This window comes from Carassius gibelio, chromosome A16 (genome assembly GCF_023724105.1).
Source record: "Carassius gibelio isolate Cgi1373 ecotype wild population from Czech Republic chromosome A16, carGib1.2-hapl.c, whole genome shotgun sequence".
Classification (NCBI taxonomy): domain Eukaryota; kingdom Metazoa; phylum Chordata; class Actinopteri; order Cypriniformes; family Cyprinidae; genus Carassius; species Carassius gibelio.
This window is the reverse complement of record NC_068386.1, coordinates 21,301,746-21,319,666: the sequence shown is the minus strand read 5'-3', so window position 1 is coordinate 21,319,666 and position 17,921 is coordinate 21,301,746. Positions and strand designations below refer to the sequence as shown.

At 38.6% G+C, this 17,921-nt stretch overlaps 1 protein-coding gene across 1 annotated transcript; it reads left to right on the top strand.

The window, feature by feature from the left end:
- Positions 1-1,344: 1,344 nt before the first annotated feature.
- LOC128030063 (PR domain zinc finger protein 1) lies at positions 1,345-11,313 on the top strand. Its single transcript, XM_052617547.1, has 7 exons — positions 1,345-1,619; positions 3,080-3,331; positions 4,758-4,877; positions 5,908-6,160; positions 8,074-9,038; positions 9,115-9,243; positions 9,357-11,313. Exons 1-7 carry the CDS (start codon positions 1,593-1,595, stop codon positions 9,942-9,944), a joined length of 2,334 nt encoding a protein of 777 aa, XP_052473507.1. The 5' UTR covers positions 1,345-1,592; the 3' UTR covers positions 9,945-11,313.
- Positions 11,314-17,921: the final 6,608 nt, after the last annotated feature.

Below are 17,921 nucleotides of genomic sequence, written 5' to 3'. Positions count from 1 at the left end.
GGGATGTTATGAGCTGTCTGTAAAACTAACAGCTCTGTTGATGTTCCTCTGCCCGCTATTGTTTTCGCTGGTTTTCTTTCAGGCCACGTTAAACCCTTTATACAGACAGTATAAAGGTCCATTTGAATTCGACTTCAGAGATGAGAGAGTCCTCCCTGCCCCCTGGCCTCAGCTTGTCCAGAGAAAGAGAAGGTGTCTGATCAAGCCCTGGAGGGTTCAGCCCTTTTATGAGTTTGGAGTCTCTTAAAGTGGATCTAATTGGGGATGGCCTTGGCCGAGACCAACTCTCTTCTCTCGGATCCAGCTTTCTGGCAGGTCCCCGTTTCAGCTCTTTCGTTTGAAGGTGGATTTCAGTGTTTTGGTGCTGGTCCTTCCTGGACTTCTCATTGAGTGGGTTTCAGTGTAAACAGCTGTGGACCAGATTGGGGCGGGTTGTGGGCTGAGCGGGTTCTGGGCAGCCCTTGGGGCTACAACAATCTTCTGGGTAGTCTGCTGCCAGGAAATAGTAGGCTGCGACTGATGTGGTCAGCACTTTGTCACCAGCTGAATTTCGGGTGGGTGAGAGTGTTTTTGTGTGTAATGAGGGTTTTTGAGCATGTCTGCTGAGGGACAGGCAAGAATCCTTCAAGAATGTTTCATTACAACTTCATATCCACCTAGAGAAAGAGAAAAGTTTACAAGAGAATGTCTCTGATTTTAAGACTGATCAACATAAGATCCCAGAAAACAGGTTCCTATGAGTTTGTAGTAGCGTTCTTAAGAATTAATAATGTACCGGAGGGGGTAAGTATTGTGGGAAAGAGTGTAAAATGGGAGGTAAAAAAGGAACAGGGACGTCAGTCGGCTCCCAGTAAACGGCCTTAGTGATTGAGTCACCGTCACAGGACGTCCTTCCTTCACAGGATGAGAGCGAGGAAGACGCATAAACATGTTCACTTTCCTCTTCAAACAAGACTTCTGGGGCTTGGGCCAAAACAGTGTCGTGTTGTGCATCGCAATAATTCAAAGACTATTTTGGTCACTTTTTTCTCTTTCATGAGGGTCTGTGTTTGAATTGACTGAATTAAAATGGTACTAAAATAGAATATAATTAATAAAAAAGAAAATGCACACCGATAATAACTGATTTTAATAAGGATTGTTTAGAAAGTACATTTTATAGAAGTATATTTTAATAGAAAAATGCAAAAAAAAAAAAAAAGGTGTCAAAAGAAAGTAAATGTAAAAGAATCTCAGAGATGCAGGGCGGTTAGTGCACACATTTGTTATTATTTGTTATTTTCTCTAATTATTTATCTTCAATAATGTGTGTGTGTGTGTGTGTGTGTGTGTGTGTGTGTGTGTGTAGCAGTGGAGTAATTCTAAGATCTATAGGCGGAGTCAGTAACACCAAGGTGGGAGGAGATAGTGGGCAGGGCCAAAGTGCCTTCAACAAGTCAAACATACATTCTCAGTCAGTCAGTCAATCTCAGGCAGTTGCAGGAGAAGTCACTTACCATCTGGACTAGCAGTGGGACAAGACAGGAGAACTGTGAGCTGCACCTGTCCCATACACACACACAAACTCAGGGGAAAGATCACACACAGCCTCTATGTGTGGCTGGGACCAGAGCGTCCTGGTAAGTGACATTTCTCTAAACTGTATTTCTGTGGTTTTTTTGTTCGTTTGTTTTTTTCTGGTAAAGCAGAGCATGCGTTTTACAATGGAACCAGTTGTTTCTATTATTTCAGAAATGAAATATTTAGTGCTTATTTAGTTATTTAGCAGTTATTAATTATATGTGGTGCCACTGTTTTTTTGTTTTTGTTTTTTGTGAGGTAGAAAAATAGTTTTATTGGTGCTTCCTAGTTTCTAGGTGTTTTCATTTAAAATTCTTGACTGTGATAATTTAGGCATTTCCATTTATTTCAGTTAATTAAAAAAATCGTAGACATTTTTTTCTGTTATGTAATTCTTAGAATTTTTTTTTGTATATTTAATAAGTGTAAGTTTTCAGCTCGAATAAATGTAAACTATACATATTTTTTAAGTATGTTTTCCCTACTCAACATAAAATATAGTGTTATATTATGCATGTATATTTAGTATACATACATCTGATTTCCATGTTTGTTAATGAGGTGCTTTTTAGTTTCAATATGAGTTTTGGTTCTACAGCTGTCCTACACACACGATTCTTTCTAACAAAAAAAAACAAAACTGTTTTCTGATCTTCAAGAAAATTATAAAGTGTTAATTTAATAGACAATGCTCAGCTACAATTTATATTGATCAAAAATCTACTTTTTTTTTTTTACAATCAAATTACAGCTTTGTTAAGTTCACATTACTGTTTGTTTTGGAACATAAATTCTGAAATGATTAATTCTGTAAACTTTAATAAAATGAATTAAAACACTTTGCAATTATAAATACAAACAGTTTTAAATTAAGTTTTTAGTTTAATTGGAAATGTAGTTTTAAATTAAATTAAATTAAAACACTTTTAATCATCACTTTTAAGTGGTTTTAATAAAACAATCTCAAAAAAGTCCTGAAGAGGTAACTACATATTTTACCATTTGAAGTTTGGTTGAAGTTTGGTTGGTTCGCTTTGCGTCAAAGTTTTTCCTCTTTTGTTTCTGTTTCTCACACACACATTCTCTGGGATGGATTGATGTTCTGTTGCTATGCCACTGATTCCAATTTTAGCTACATTCAGATGTAGACGGACTTCCTTCCTCTGTTTTCCTCCATTTGTGACTATTTTTTCACTCAGAGAAGAAAACAGGGAGAGGGTAAGGCGCGTGTTGATAGACAGAAATAAAGAGTAGGACATGAGAAGAGAGATTGTGATCAGTTCTGACCTTATGAACGGCTCGGGACGGCTGTTGTCTTTAATTGACTTCTTTCTAGTTTTTATGGTGTAAACAATTAAGCTCTGATTTTGTCAAAAGTATTTCAATTCTAATGAATTATATGTTTTGGTATAAAAGAATATTTGTGCATCCCGAAAGTTTTAAAAAAACTAGATCATTTATATAGTTTAACCTTCTGATGAGACGACACATTTAATTCCAATGCTTTTTCTTTTCTCAGGCTGCTTCTCATCACAGCTCGGCCATGTTGACTACTGAGGGAGCACCCTACACCGTGGACAATGAGGAGCCCAAGATGGATGTAGAGGATGTAGATATGACAAAATGGACGGAGGACGAGTTCAAAGAGAAGTGCACGTACATTGTAAAGGACCATACGTGGGAGGGTCCTCAGGAGAAGCCAGAACTCACTCGGGCCGAGGCGTCCTTACCCAGAAACCTGGCCTTCAAACACCCAGCAGACTCTAAAGAGGTATGACATGACGCCCGGCATTACGCATGATGAACTCATGGCCTCGAGGCTTCCTTTTTGAAATGTGCCACAAGATTCATCAGGTTACAAACTGCAGTCCTGCATGCATGCCATCTGCTAATAATTGTTGTCTGCTCGTATGAATGTACTGATGATAAATCTACAAACCCGCCTTAGAGTGTCACATTACCGAGAAGCGGGTTTAAGCAGAACTTTGGATGGTTGTGATTCTTGTTTAAACAGCGTGTCCATAAAGCTGCACCTACTGATCATATAACTGGTATTAATCTTCTTTATCAGTACTGTCAGGCCAGTTTTTAAACTTGTTTTGTTGACACGTCTGCGTCCGTGCGCTTTATAATTTCTAGCTCACATTGTTTTACTCAGCTAACACAAACATCCATACATCAGAGCAGCACGTGACAAGCTCCTCAAGCGCCCGAGTGCCATCTATCACACTTGTTTAATCTGCGGCAGACTGCCATGTCTGTGTCCGTGACAATCCACAAACACACTACTTTCCACCTTTCTAGCGCTAATGACGGCAGGAGCTTTGAAAGGGATTAGGGCTCTCTTGTTTTGAAAGTGTTTATAGATCAATGCGAACAGGGTTATAGATTTTTTCATCAGTCGCTCTGTCCGTCTTATCTCTTCCTGTGAGGAAAAAAGCGTGCCTCTTTTATGAGCACGTACTTATGAGGTGATAAAGAGTTGTTCAAGAAACACCTGAGGTTCTTCACCTGAGTGAAGTCATGTGTTTCGCAGACGGAGATTATGATGATGAGAGAGTATTGATGGAGAGATTATTTCATTTAAATTCTTCAGATCTTCTGATAGAAGATCCAAACATATCTATTTAACATATTCAATATTTTGGCTTTGATTTGAAAACTCCCATCTATGTTTAACACATTTACTTATTTGAATCGATTTTGCAGAATCAATTTCATCTAGAAAATCCTGTCTGGTCTAAAATATAGTGATATTTCTATCAAACAAATCACCTGTATGGTTCGGTGTTGTGAAGAGAGGTCAAGCTTCGGCGATCTCCTCAGAAGAAGTGTCTGTGTGGTTAATAAGAGGTGAAGCGGGACAAACCAAAAGTCTCTCTAAGCCTTAGGACACAACCTCGATGACCTTTAGCTTCCTGTAGCTGTCAGGAGATGTGACGGGTGAAGAGAGGCATGGCTCCATGTCTTTCAAGTGCACACATCTGGCTGACTGTCAATTAATTACCCCTCACACACACACACACACACACACACACACACACACTCCTTGTCTTGCTAATACTGTCAAGCTAATTTAATGATGCTTGCAAACTATTTTTCAGAAAATGATCAAATTGTGAACTGTACTGTAACCTACCTCTTTTTTTTAACCACCTGTTTACCTACCTCTTTTTTTATTTTATTTTTTTAACCAGGTTATTGGTGTAGTCAGCAGAGAATACATTCCCAAAGGCACACGGTTTGGCCCCCTTGTGGGAGAAAGTTACACTGCAGAAAATGTCCCCAAAGATGCGAACAGGAAGTACTTCTGGCGGGTGAGTTGTTTGGTTTCAAAATCTTTTAATAAAGTAGGAGCGGACAAGAAAAAAATAAATACCAGGTCACTTCCTGTTCCACTGACTGACTTCCTGTGTGACATCATGGGCTAGATGGTTATGTAGAAGCAGTGAGTTTATATTCTCAGAGCGACCAGAAACTGCTGAGTAAAGATCTGCTGTTTTGGGAACTGCATTGCTGCCCTGGTGCTGAATGACTGAGAGAGCACTGATACGTTCCATCATCTTTATTTGACTGTGCAGCGCTCTGAGCGTGTGGGACAGGAAGTGCTGAATGACTCGAATGCAGTTCTGCTGCTGTGAATATATCTTAAGAATATTTCTGCTTTACAGATCATCTATGTCACTGCAGTTATCCAATGAGTTTGACCAGTGAAAAAAGAGATCGCATTAACTGCTACTACAATTAAAACAAAACAATTCACTCTCACTCCTCTGTGACTCGAAACTGGCGTCACGGAGAAAGTGCAAAGTCAACCCGCTCTGGTTTTGTGTTGACTTGTTTTCTGTCACTTCCATATTGTTGCCAAATCGAAGATCCCCAAGTGGAACAACTCTGGTCTTTACCTACAAGAAACAGAACTGATATCATTCTTTCCTGTGTTACTGTCAGTCCTTAACCATATGGTGCAGGGCAGGTGATTACATAGTCACCGGTTAGAGAAAAAGTGCTACAGGAAGTGTAGTGTCGACATTTCAGAGGGGAACCTTGTTTGTGACGTCTTGAAAGTGTTCCTGGAACTTGAAAGCTTAGTATAAACAACATACTAAGACAGGCGTCCCCCGACCACACTTTAGATGAGACCCAAGATTGCATTAGAGAGCTGGATGGAGATACTCTGAGTCTGTGAATATTAGTGTGGGGGCATTTGCTGACTCACTGTGAGACTTTAAAAGAGCAAACCCCATTCGTCTGTCATGAGAACCTCACTAGAGGACTATAGAACAGAATAGTTGGTAATTCGTAGTAATTGGTCTTAATATATATATATATATATTTTTTTTGTAGATATACTCAGATGGAGAGTTCCATCATTTTGTGGACGGACTGGACGAGGAGAAGAGTAACTGGATGCGTTATGTGAATCCAGCTCATTCCCAGCATGAACAGAACCTTGCTGCCTGCCAAAACGGCATGAACATCTATTTCTACACCGTGAAGGCCATTCCTGCTGATCAGGAACTACTGGTGTGGTACTGCCCTGAGTTTGCCCGCCGTCTCAACTACCCTGCCTCTGGAGAGATTATGATGAAAAAACTCAGTAAGTTCACAAAAATACATATATTTGATGCCTCCCTATTTGCCATAGACCTAAACACAGATATTTGTTCCTTGTTATCTCAGTTTAAGTCAAGAAAAACATGCCTTTTCCACTATAGAGATGGACCCTGTAAGCATGGTGCAAACATACCAGCTTCTTACCTTTCATCTCTGTTAAGATCGGAGTTCTTTGAACTTTTCTCTGCTTTCTTCCACTACAATGTTTTTGTTCAGACTAATTACTAAGAATGGGAGTGTAATGTTGCAGCCATTGGTGTTTGAGAATGTCCTTTAAACATGAAAGTGCAGACTAAGGTTTGTTTTGCCCAACATACGAAACCAGCAATAAAAGTCTCGAAGCTGAAAAAGACAAGACAGAGGGAAAGATTGATAAAGAGGTGAGGGGGGGATTATAGGTAGGTGAACAGGCCAGTCAGTGTGACTCCTCTCCCCAGAGTCATGCGCATACCCTGGGGGCCACTGGATGTAGCCGACCCCTTGAGCTCAACACTCACACATACACAAGTATATAATTACACCTAGTCAGTCATGTCTGCTGCCTCTCTACCTGCAGCCTTAGGAAGGAATAATAGCCACTGCATCTCAAAGCAGAACCTACAGAAACCTGGTGTCTGACTCACTGTAACAGAATGGGCTGATCTGACTGACACAACCTGCCACATGAAACTGATTTAGACACTGACCTTCTATTTCACTAGTCCTGTCTGGTGTAAAATGACGGCAACACCAACATGGATCTTGAGTCCTTTCATTCCTTTGCCTCATGAGGTGTGGGAGGAACCTCTTCATTTGTTTGCCACTTTAAGAGTAAAGAGAGGCTAGTAAGAGCACACAGGAGAGAGAGAGAGAGAGAGAGAGAAAAAAACTCCATTGACTAGTTGAACTTCCTAGCGGCAGGGCTTGTGCTGACAGATTGATATCTCTGTGATCGCCGACTGTTTGTTTTTGGCAAGCTCTCTAGGGAGGAACAGAACTCATACTATCTGTGGAAGAGAGGTGGGAGGGGAGAACTGATAACCTCTCGGTTTGTTTACACGTAGATGCCGGGACAGAAGGATAGGGGAGTAAAGGGTACAGATCTTCTTTTAAGGGATACTTATCATGCACACACTCACATTCACACTTGAATTCTACACAATTAAAGTTCAGTGAACAGGAAGCAGGAAGTTATTTAATTGTTTACATCCTTTTTAAAGAGATTAACAGTGAAGCATTTCAGATATATGGAAAAGTAATTTTCTAATAAGCTGCCCACCTTTCATCAAATGCGAGTGGGTGGAAGGGTCAGGGAGGTTTATGATGGGTCTATTTAGCCTAAATCTGATAAATGTATTACTCCATATATGTTTTATTCATATTTTACTCCTCATCTGATTTTTTTTATGTGAATTCTGTGAAACCTTTTAAGTTTGAGACTTTGCAGAAATTTGGGAACTCTTTTAAGATTAATCACTAAATAGAATCCATCCATGGTCTCTGTGGATAGTAAAAGGGAGGAGATCTAGACTTGTAGATCCCTATTAGCAGGACGCCATCAGTCCCCCAACACCCACCCATGAACCCCATTAGATATTATCAGTGCCTCCATCCCACCCTGGCCGGGGCGGCTGTCAGGCCTCACATCCTGTCTGTAGACCCTAACACAGGATAATTTATCAAACTGTCACACTAAGTGAACCACTGGGGTGCTTTGTTGAAATTTGGTTAAAGAAGAGCTGTATCCTCTGGGACAGTAGAACTGATGTGCCCCTTAAAATAACATTAACTGGAATTGGTCAGGGATTGTGATTGTGACAAGTAATATATGTAAAACATATCACAAACAGACCTGTATCAATGAATGTGAATTAGTGAGAAAATGATTAACATATTGTTTTTATTGTGTGTAAACAGAGCAGAGCCTGATCGAAGCCACACAGCAAGCAACTGAAGTCAAGCACCCAGTGAAAAGAGAGCACAGTGTTTCAGAGATTTTGAAAGATGTACTGAAAGAACCCAGCAGACCACTTCCCACCCGTCCTTGCTGCCCCAGCAGCCCAGACCGACCTCTTTACCCGAGTGCTGTCTATCCACTCCGCCCTTCCCTAAATGGAGACTTTGTAAAGACAACCACAGTATTTGGCCTCCCAAACCGCTCACACAGACAGTGCACAGTGACACCCAGCCCTTCAGCACACAGCAGTCCGGAGAGCAGTCCAGAATGCAGTCCCAAACCAGCATCCCTTGATCCAAGAGACACCCTTCTCTCCTTCTCTCCAGCACTCTACAGTCGTGGCCTGAACCACTACCCAGGCTACTCACCAGCAGGCTCAATGCCATTTTACCCTAACCCGCACTACTCACGCTACCTCATGCCCCATTACCCTGTTAGTAGTTTAAGTGGGTCACCTACTTTAGGTGGTATATTTCCACACATGTACCCCTTTTATAGCAGCATGGTACCTTCTCATGTTCCCTTCCCACATGGCATGCTTCCATCCGAGGGTAGTCGACAATTTCTTCTTCCACCTGACTCTCCGGTTCCCAAGGACATCCTGCTCCCAGCGGCCACTAGTGCCTTTTCTGCAGCCACTTCTCTGAAAGACAGACCGGTCCTTGGTCATGGGCACCCTTACGCTCCCGCTGGTAGGTCTCCAACAGCCGGCTCTGCAGCCTCTACAGGACGTGTTCCTACCAAGCCTACCTCAGCAATTCTGAGTGGCAGCCGCTCAGATGATGAGGTGATCAATCTCAGCAAGATGAAACGAGGTTCTGCAGGATACAAAAGTCTAGATTACCCACTTAAGAAGCAGAATGGGAAGATCAAGTATGAGTGCAATGTCTGCACCAAGACTTTTGGTCAACTTTCTAATCTCAAGGTAAGCAAGAAAACCGTGTCTCCCTTTTAATGAAAAGCATATGTGTAGTACCCAGCTTACCTGTCTTTATTTTCAGGTGCACCTGCGAGTCCATAGTGGTGAACGACCCTTTAAGTGTCAGACCTGCAATAAAGGTTTCACTCAGCTGGCCCACCTGCAGAAACACTATTTGGTCCACACAGGAGAGAAACCCCACGAGTGCCAGGTAAATGATAACAACAATTTCAGTTATAACCAGTCATTTCCTTCTATGAGTACATTTGTAAGGTCTCTGCTCAAATAAGGATGAGATTCTAAAATTCTGCTTTCACCTCACAGGTGTGTCACAAGCGTTTCAGCAGCACTAGCAACTTGAAGACCCATCTGCGACTGCACTCTGGTGAAAAGCCTTACCAGTGCAAGATCTGCCCCGCCAAGTTTACACAGTTTGTCCACCTCAAGCTGCACAAACGGCTGCACACGCGAGAACATCCACACCAATGCCCGCATTGCCACCGCAACTACATCCACCTCAGCAGCCTGCGCCTCCACCTCAAAGGCTACTGCCTAGCAGTCTCTCCTTCTCCCAGCTGCAGCCTTGATGAACTCCACCGCGTCAACGAGGAAATTGAACACTTTGACATCAGCGATAATGCGGACAGACTGGAAGAAATGGAGGGGTTTGACGTGGAGAGCATGGTAGAGAAACAGATCTTTGGCCTGCTCTGGCAGGAGATGGATTTTAAGACGTCTTATCACAAAGGTAGCACTGGAGGAGACCTGCACCCCCCAGCACCTGCATTATCTACATATCGTCTGAACGAGCATGGCAGTGAGGCCTCTGTCATCAAGGTTCATTGCAGCAGCCCTATCCAGCTCCAACCTATCAAAGTTAAAAAGGAGACAGAGGAGGCCATGGAAACCTAGCCAGCTAGAGGCTTGCTGACTGTTTTCCTGACTAGCTGTCTAGGCCAGGTTATGGACAGCCACAAATATACATAATTCTTCTCGAAGAATCAGGCTATGTCCTTTATGTTCAGGGACTTCAGTACTCAGGGCTAAGACATTGATCCAGTTCACCAATGGTCCAGTATGTCCTACACAAATTAAAAAGACAATCATATTCTTTTATTAATATTATTATTATTGCTATTAATATTATTTGCTCTTCTTTGTGTTTATTTTAGTTTGTTAGGTAATCTATTTAATTTATTGTTGAACACGTCATCTTTCGCAACCAATACATGAAAATAATGTTTACAATGACTGGTTAATTTGTTGTAATTTACTGTTTTATATATTTTCTTTTACTATATTCTTTTGTTTATAGTAATTGTAAATAGTGTCCCAGTTGACTGTGATTTCACGTGTGACTGCAAAGAGCTCACCACATTCAGGTTTATTTTTAATGTGGACTGAAGTCAGAGGTAGACCTTTTGTTGAAGGCATTTCTTTTTTCTTGTCTTTTTCTTTTTTTTTTACTATAGGAGAGGTCAGAGAATACATATCTATGTGTACATGTTTTACATAACATTTATAACCTTAATGTTGAGCTCTACACAATTTAATGAATACAAAAAGGGCATATTGTGTATTACCAACAACTGTTACCTCAAATGTCAGAGTGTTTGTGTGTGTGTGTGTATGGTGTGTGCTTGAATTGAGAGACGTCAGAGGCATATGTGATGTTTGTTTTGCTACTTGAAGAGGAAATCAAATGTCCCAATGTGCAGGTCTACATGTGGTCCAAAGAATAGCAGTCTGTCTAGTTGTCACACACAGGCTGTGAGACTGACACCGACTCTGCATTTTCTTACTTATGCGTGGCACATTACTAAAACCAAAATGATAAAGAAATGAGAATGTTGAAAAGATAACCAAAGTGGACTCTATCTTTAATTTTCAGAGATGTGTGCAAATGCAGTGTGTGTTTCTGCAACTGTCTGCTCTGCGGGTCTGTGATGATGTTTATGGACACTCCACATCACTTTGGCCTTTGTATGCACTGGTTCTTTTTTCTTATGTTTGTACTTTTTTCCTTGTTTTTTAATGCGATTCTGTCCAGTGGTATTAGTAGGACAGTTTATCAGCAGCATGTGCTGTGAGGTAGTAGTATCTCATACACTTTCTGTCCTGAAGTATGACCAAAGTCTACACCTCATCTTCAGCTTTAAATTAAAGAAAGAAAGAAAGAAAAAAAAAGACTGTCTTTGTTTACATTCTGGATTATGTAGCTATTTAAGTACAGTTTTGACGAAATGTAAATTATAATATAAATCTTCACTGATCGAATGCATTTTTGTCACTTGTGTGTTTTTTCATTATACATGTAAAACAGGGCTAAAGGCACATATGGCACAAAAACTCACCGCTGTACTTTCTAAAACATCTGATATTCATAATTCATGTGAAAATTTGATGGATTCTTGTAGCGATTGCAGGTAGCAGCATAGTCTTTCTGTGCTAATTTGATCTATTTTAAGTGTATTTATGTAGCAAATGAGAATTGTTACCATTAAAGAATACATTTTGAGGCAAATTCCTTTTTAAAGTTTGTTCAAGTTAATTTAACCAAGTTTTAATAACTGAAGAATATGTAAAAGTATGGTATTTGGGGTAAAACACTAGATATAGTAATGCTAGATATAGTGCGATAAAGTGTAAAAATGATATTTGGCAATTTATCAACCTTTAAACAATTTTCTTATCTTTTTTTTTTCATAATAACACTTCATAATGGCAATTATTTCCAGTAAATGTGTATTTATAAAAGAAACTAGCTAAATAATTTTTTTAATGTATTTGCAATTAAGTGCAATATAAAACACCCACAAATAAATTCAATTTTGAAAATACGGAATGGTTCTGATTCTTAGGTACTGACAAACTATCCTTAACGGTACATTAAAGCAATAGTTCCCAACCCTGGTCCTGGAGGCACCCCAACACTGCAAATTTTGCATATATCCTTTCTCTGAGTCTCTACTAATGAGCCGATGATCTGAATCAGGTGTGTTTGATTAAGGATACAACATGCAGTGTTGGGGTGCCTCCTGGACCAGGGTTGGGAACCACTGCATTAAAGACTCTGGGGTCTGCGGGAGCTCCAGGGGTTAAGTAAGTAAAACAACAACCCCACGATTACAAGATGCTTCATTTGCACTTCCGATGAATAGATCCATGACTAGGCAGACAAAAGAAGTAGTCACCAAATCCAAAGTGTAAAATTCCACACCACACAAATCATGACACTCTTAGTAACACCAGCCACAACAGGCTTATAAATATATCACACTATACACACACTACGTCACTGCAGTAATGAAATATATTAAGAGATCAAGATCTATTATTAATGTAAATAACTGTTTGTCTAGCTGTATAACCATGGAGGTTAAAACAAGAAGTCTATTTCAAAATGTTTTCTGTTTAATGAAAATCTGTCATTTAGCCTACTGATAAAAACTTTCGAATGCTTTGAATGATCAGTTCTAAAGAAATCCAGATAGTAATACAAGTGTAAATAATTGGGTCAGTGACGTGCCGCACTGATTTGGACTTCCACAAGCAATAAATATCATATATTTATATAAAATAGGTTTAAAATTATATATATGCTTTAATCTCACATCATTTGTCCTCCTCACTGTTCATAATTGTGTGAAAAATTCAAAAATAGGTAACTTTTAGACTATTAATGTGGTCAAATGTCATACAGTCAAACGGAATTCACTTAAAGTTATTTAAGAGAATTGCATTTAAAATGATTAAAAATATTAAAAAATTATAAAGTTTTTAATTTTGGCATATTTTTTTAAGTCTTAAGATAAGCATATTAAAGTATCAGTAAGATAGACCTTTAAGAAATGTCATTAGTATCTAAAACAAATTGTTCCGCAAAGACACATTTTCCCTATGTCATACAGTAAAAAAAAGTTTGGAAGCCATTTTGGAACTGAATATTAATGACTTAAGTCATGTGTCATGTGATGACATCACTCAGAGGACCCCTGAAGACCAGCTAAGTTGAATTTAAGTTTAAGATTTTGCTCCCAAATTTCAGGTAATTTCACCTTTTCCAAGTGTGTTACCATGTGTCACAGATTTGGGTGTCATATGGTCAAACGTCAAAAAAAAAATTAAAATTGGAAAAAATATTGATTTACAGATGAAATATAAAGTTTAAAAGTCAAGGTAAAGTGTAATGGTGGAAGGAGGTGGCCAAGCAACTGCCTGTTATAAATGACAAAGCATGAAACTGTCATAAGGGCAAACAAAAAATTTTGTCATGTATTACATACAGTCTTGCCCACAAATATTGGCACCCTTAGCAAATATGATCAAATAAGGCTGTGAAAATTAATCTGCATTGTTAATCCTTTTGATGTTTTATTTGAAAAAATCACAAAAATGTATCTTTTCATTGGATAATAAGAATTTAAAATGGCTGGAAATATCATTATGAAATAAAAGTTTTTCTCTAATACACATTGGCCACAATTAAGGACACCCTTTTATTGAATTATTTTTTAAACCTCCATTTGCCAGTTTCACAGCTCAAAACTGTCTCATATAATGCCTGATGAGGTTAGAGAACACCTGACAAGAGATCAGAGACCATTCCTTCATCCAGAATCACTCCAGACCCTTCAGATTTACAGCTTCTTCTCTTCAGTTCACTCCTCTCATGTTCTGTAGGGTTCAGGTCAGAGGACTGGAATGGCTATAACAGAAGCTTGGTTTTGAGCTCAGTGACCCATTTCTGTGTTGTTTTTGAGGTTTGTGTTTGGATTATTGGACGGTTGAATGATCCAAACATGGCCCATTATAAGATTTCTAACAGAGTCAGTCACTTACTGATTTTTTATCTGTTGGTATTTAATAGAATCCATGATGCCATGTGTCTAAGCAAGATGTCCAGGACCTCCAGCAGAAATATAGGCCCACAACATCAAAAATACAGCTGTATATTTAATTGTACACATGGGGTACTTTTTATCCCTGTTTTCACCAAACCCATCTTGAGTGTTTGCTGCTAAAAAGCTCATTTTTAGTTTCATCTGATCATAGAAGCCAGTCCCATTTGAAGTTCCAGTCGTGTCTGATAACTGAATATGCTTTAGTTTGTTTTTGGATGAGTAGGGGAATTTTTCTTGAAACCCTCCCAAACAACGTGTGTTGATGTAGGTTCTGTTTGACAATTTTTTTAAAGGTTTTCTGAACCAGAGACTCAACTATTTTCTGCAATTCTCCAGCTGTGACCACTGGAGAGGCTTTAGCCACTCAAACTGACCTCCTCACCATGCATTAGGACAATATAGACACACGACCTCTTCCAGGCAGTTTTCTAACATTTTCTGTTGATTGAAAATTCTTAATTTACGTCCTGATGGTGGAAATGGGAATTGTCACTGCTCTAGCTCTTTTCTTAAAGCCACTTCACCAATTTGTGAAGCTCAATCATCTTTTGCTGAACATCAGAAATATATTCTTTGGTTTTTCTGATTGTGATGGATGATTAAGGGTGTTTGGGCTTTGTTTTCCCTCCACTTTATATTTCTGTGAAACAGGAAGCAATGGCTGGATAATTTCATGTTTATAATCATGCTGGAGTGCTCAAAATTGTGAATATGAATGGGAATATACTTCAGAGACATTTTACTCATAAGAATTTCTAGGGCTGCCAATAATTGTGTCCAACAAGTATTTGAGAAAAACATTAATTTCATAATGATATTTCCCCTCCATTTTAAATTCTTATTATCCAATGAAAGGATACATTCTTGTGAATTTTTTTAATAAAAAATCAAAAGGATTAACAATGCAGATGAATTTTCACAGCCTTTTTTGATCATATTTGCCAAGGGTGCCAATATTTGTGGGAATGACTGTATAGCACCGCCTATGTGTTCCTTGTACTGAAAGAGAGTTGAGAAAAGAAATGTTCCAAGTGTTGGGAATATATATTCTATTGTTAATAAAAGGTTCACTTGAGATGCCTTGTGTTTCTTTGAAATCATTCTGAATTGACCTACATCAATTTATTACATTAAAAATGCAATGAAACATTGAAATTGTACTATGTCATACAGTAAAACAAAATATGTCATATGGTAAAACATCGAATTTTAAAATAAATAAAAATAAATACTTTGTTTGTTTACATGGTTCATGAAAATAATGGAGGAGAGCTAGTATGATATATATATATATATATATATATATATATATATATATATATATATATATATATATATATATACATAAGTTCAAGGCATTTTTGACTAATTTCTAGCAAAAGAAAATAGAACAAATGTCCATAGATGACATGCTGTAGTCGTTAAAAAACAAAATATGTAGTATTTGTGGTGTAGGTGTTTATATTTTGCAACTTTTTATAGAATACTTACTGATCAACTATTACATTCTTGGTTGTATTTATTTTGTCATGAATATCAATATTAATTTATTTCTAAAAATCACTTCGTTTTACCGTATGACATTTTCAAGGACTGTATACAAAGAAACACATTAAAATGTCATATATTGTTATTTTTTATAAAGAGCACTTATAAAAACAAAAAATATACACATAGATTTACACAAAAAATGCTAGATTTAATTTGTCTTTTCATTTTTATTTTTTTACTGTAGAATTTTGAAATTCTAAAACGTCACTGACCCAATTGAATCTAGGCTGTGAAACCTGGCTGTCAGAATGGGATGTTTACAATGCGATTTCATTGTTAAGCAGATGTGGTTATACAACGCTTATGCAGTTCTGGTTCATGCGTGTCCTCTTCCTAATCCAGTTCTGAGAACGCTGACTATATCAAATGGAATCCCTTTCAGCTCTACCCAAATTGTACATTTATAGGCCCCATGTGAGTATGTGGATTACATGATAATTGGCTTTCTTCATTTCCCGCTGTAAGATGATGTCTGAACCACTAAAGCTAAAAGGGGAAACACTCAGTTACAGATACAAGCTTGGTTTCAGAACATCAACCAAAGTGAATGAACAGAACAGCAAGTAAGAATCTACTGATGTGGTCATACTGTTTAAACCTAGAAAAACATAAAAAGACAGCACAGGCTTACGGAGTAAAAAAAAAAAAAAAAAAGAGTCTCTACCTGCATTTCTGGAAAAACTCCAAAAACATATCTCCTTTACATAAAAATAACTGCAGTTTCCATCTTAAATGAAGACTAATGGCAATAAACACTTTCATTTCTTTAAAACACAAATTATGACTACAGGGGTAGAATACTCATTAATAGATTTAGTGTGTTTTTTTTTAATGTACTACAAACACTTCCATTTCTATCAAAGAATAAAGCAAAGGAATTACTTTCTTTAGCCAACTATAATAACTGCTGTTAGTTAGCACTGCTTTATTCAGATGTTTTTTTTATTACAGAGATGATTGAAAAACCTATGAACAATTTTTTGTCGCAATCATGTTTTTACGGTCTTCACATTTCATCAGTTCCTTTTTATTTAGCTAAAGCTGTGATTGCTTTGGCTACGGTGATAGGGGAATGCCTTAATTCAAATTTGTTTAGATATACGTTTTTACTTCTACAAGTACGTTTTGGACTTTCTTCCAACTGCAGCTACACCACTGCTTATTTTCACGACTGAATATTAGACTTGTTCTTTTTCAAATTGCCTTGGAATATACAACTAACGTAATAAAACACTGACCATGCTTTTAGTGCCACTCACTAGACAGTTCACTTTGAAAGTGTCACAAAACCTGCAGAAGCAACGGTTAAACAAGTCTTTATACGTAGAAGTTTCAGTGATGTTTTCAAATGGATTTTGCCGTCGGCCCTTGGTTTTAGTGACAGTTGGAATACAAAAACATAATTAATAAATGGATAAAAACATGTCAGCTAAATGGTAAGACTTTTGTAAAACAAATAACCATCTTTGTCTTTACACAACGAGAGTGAACAAAAAACACATCAGGATTGCTGTAAGTCACTTCTGATGAATAAAAAAGAAGGAAAAATGGAAAAGGACATAAAAAAATGCCCAAAATGATCACAGCACCTTGGGGTCCCTCAGCACCTGTCCATTAGGAGCCAAGGTTAATGACAGGTTGGCTCAGTGTGAGCGAGAGGATGAAGGGGGTCTGGAGAAAATTAGAGGGCAGCTCATGTTAAGAGAAGAGAGAGTTTTGTTGTTTGTTCACCAGTGATAACCCCCATCCTCCACTCAGCAGCTCAGTTCCAGGTGTACTTTCGAGTACAAGAAGGCCGTTCTGATCGGACAGAGGGGAAAGTTGTCTTCTGACACCTCATATAACTTAACAGGGCCTGACTGAGTTATGGCCTTTGAGTTGTTCTTTTATATCCCAATCAGCAAGCGTAGGGGAGTGGACGACGCAAGAGTAATGTGGATAAAGTCTGTAAAACACATATGAGAGAGCTGAAGGAGACATGAACCCTGTCCGCTTCCTCATTAAATTAACTTCAAAGCGGGTTCACTGCCTAAAACGGTCAAGTCTTCACCTACTTCCCATTGAGGAAACCAAGAAATGAAGGGAAGGAAGAAATTAGTTTAAAAACAAAAGCAGGACACTTTTACGACATGCATCAGAACAAACGTCTGAAGGAGAGATGACAGAGGAAGACGCAGAGGAGGAGAGTGGCTCCTCTGATCTTTTAAGTGAGGGGTTTACTGGAATCAGCGAGTGGGTCTAGGATAGCTCTTTATTTAATGAACACATGAAGAGTGCTCGGCTTTACTTTGATGTCCACTCCGCCGCCACACAGGAGAGACCGCCTCCCAAGCCTTCTTCCTGCGTGCCTGAGAAAACTAACGGCACTCGGTCCTGCCCCCAGATGAAGACCACGACACTGAATGAGACTGAACTGTAGGTCAGAAAAACTAAA